General features: G+C 56.6%; 1 protein-coding gene across 1 annotated transcript in view; it reads left to right on the top strand.

Moving 5' to 3' along the window:
• The window catches only part of LOC104072938 (plexin-D1-like), a gene marked incomplete at both ends in the record, with an annotated part of 38,575 nt that overhangs the window by 27,808 nt on the left and 8,989 nt on the right, over positions 1-1,778 (top strand). The window contains one exon of the mRNA XM_009572553.1: positions 315-378. Within this exon, the coding sequence (XP_009570848.1) occupies positions 315-378 (64 nt within the window). The remainder of the gene's footprint in view (positions 1-314; positions 379-1,778) is intronic.

Genomic DNA, 1,778 nt, shown 5'->3' with positions numbered 1-1,778 from the left:
TCTTCAAATTACCTGATGTCAACATCCAAAAATCTATCTTGGATACATGCATCTGCCCAATTCCCGTCAGATTTGAGAACCTCACTATCTTGCATTTGCATTTAAAAAACCCTTTCCATGTAGGGCAGTGCTGTTACTGCCAGTTTCCAAGCCAGGGAGTAGGGGCAGGGCAGGTGCAGAGGACGTTCGTGGCGGAGCAGCGATTGCACCAGCATCCCCCAGCTCCCAGGATCTCCCCAGGGCTATCCTCGGCTCCGTGAGGTGGCACTATTAAGGCCCCCGTCATCGACGTCTGCTCTTCCCTTCCTCCGCAGATCCCTGAAGGGGCATCACTGGCTATGAGTTTGTCGGACAAGAAGGACACCACGCTGAGCAGAGGTAATGTCTCACCTCTTCCCCTGTTGCTGGTGACCAGGCAGAAACACTTGTGTTTTTAGAGGGGTATCTCTGGCCAGGGATGCTGAGAGCCAGCTGCCAGCCCCCTTGCCTGGACGCTGGGGTGTGGTGTTAGCCAGCAGGGCTGGCTCTGGTGTTAACAGCACTCGTAGAGCACCCTTTTGTAGTGGCGTGTTGGGCAGATCTGGGCATCGATCAGGCCAGCTTTGTGCCTGGGAAGACACTGAGCAAGGTCTGGGACTGCCACCGCCGAGCAAGCTGGCCAGCCGGCAGCCCGGGGCACGCTCAGGAAGCCCTCCAGGTCCTGCAGGGTCTCCACTACTCTCCTGCAAACCCGCTTCGCCCACGCTGTGGCATATGTTTGGAGCAGAGATAGCCATGGAGCTGCAGGAGACGTACCTCCCTCCTTCTGGCGGGGCTCCCCCTTGCTATGGCTGAGCGACGCGCCTGTGCTCCCCGCGGGGACCGAAGGTCTGAGTCCTGCCATGCAGGCAGTGGCAGTGCAACCATCCCAGGTGGGACCGATGGTGAGACAGACAGGCGGAGTGGAGACACTTAGCAGTGTAATGAGTGCCATCTGTGTGGTGGCATTGCCTGAACCGCAGCCAGCACCCGGGGGGGAGGAGAGATGCGGGGAGCTGGGAGCAGGGCTTCTGCAGGGCATGGGCAGAGCAGGCACGCTGGCCCGCAGGCAGCGGGGATTGTAACGGCCTCGGCACGAGGACATCCGTGTCAGTGCTGCTGAGCAGCCCTGACCGTCACTGCCCATCCGTGCACGGCTGCTGCTGGGCTGTGCGCTGCCCCTTCCCCTTCACGGCAGATGCTGCCCACCAGGCGCAGGCAGGGGAGGGGGGACGGGCAGCAGGTCGAAGCCGCAGTGGCCACTGGAGAGGTCGCAGATCCCTCAGTCTGGGACTGATCCTGGAGGGTGGGCAGCTTCCACACCCCTTCTAGCTTTAAGGCTTGTCTATGTCACTTGCAAAAAAGTGCCCGCTTTTCCTTCGTAGGAGAATGTAGGAGAAATGAAGAAGGTCTGGGAAGCATAGATTGCTGATATGCACACTGCGGGAGATGCAAGTGTCATGCTTGTGGTTTTGCTTTAAAAATGTGTTATCCAGTATCCTGCTCTTTCCAGTTGCTGGGGTGCTGAGTGCTTTCCCAGGCCTTAGGCTAGAGGTATTTGCACCTTTTGTCTCACATCATCATTAGGGGTTTGCATTCAATCTGTGCTAACAAAGTGAAAAAAAAGAAGGATCTAAAACCACTTGATTGGAAAAGCCCTTTCCCTCCCAGTTACACATGTTCAGTTTCTTACCAGCATATTTTGAGGTTGCAGGCTGTGCAGAGAGTCAAAACAGACCAAGGGAGACAAAAATTCACAT

This window comes from Fulmarus glacialis, unplaced genomic scaffold (assembly GCF_000690835.1).
Source record: "Fulmarus glacialis isolate BGI_N327 unplaced genomic scaffold, ASM69083v1 scaffold20892, whole genome shotgun sequence".
NCBI classification, from domain to species: domain Eukaryota; kingdom Metazoa; phylum Chordata; class Aves; order Procellariiformes; family Procellariidae; genus Fulmarus; species Fulmarus glacialis.
The sequence above is the reverse complement of the archived record's forward strand: the minus strand, read 5'-3'. Positions and strand labels throughout refer to the sequence as shown.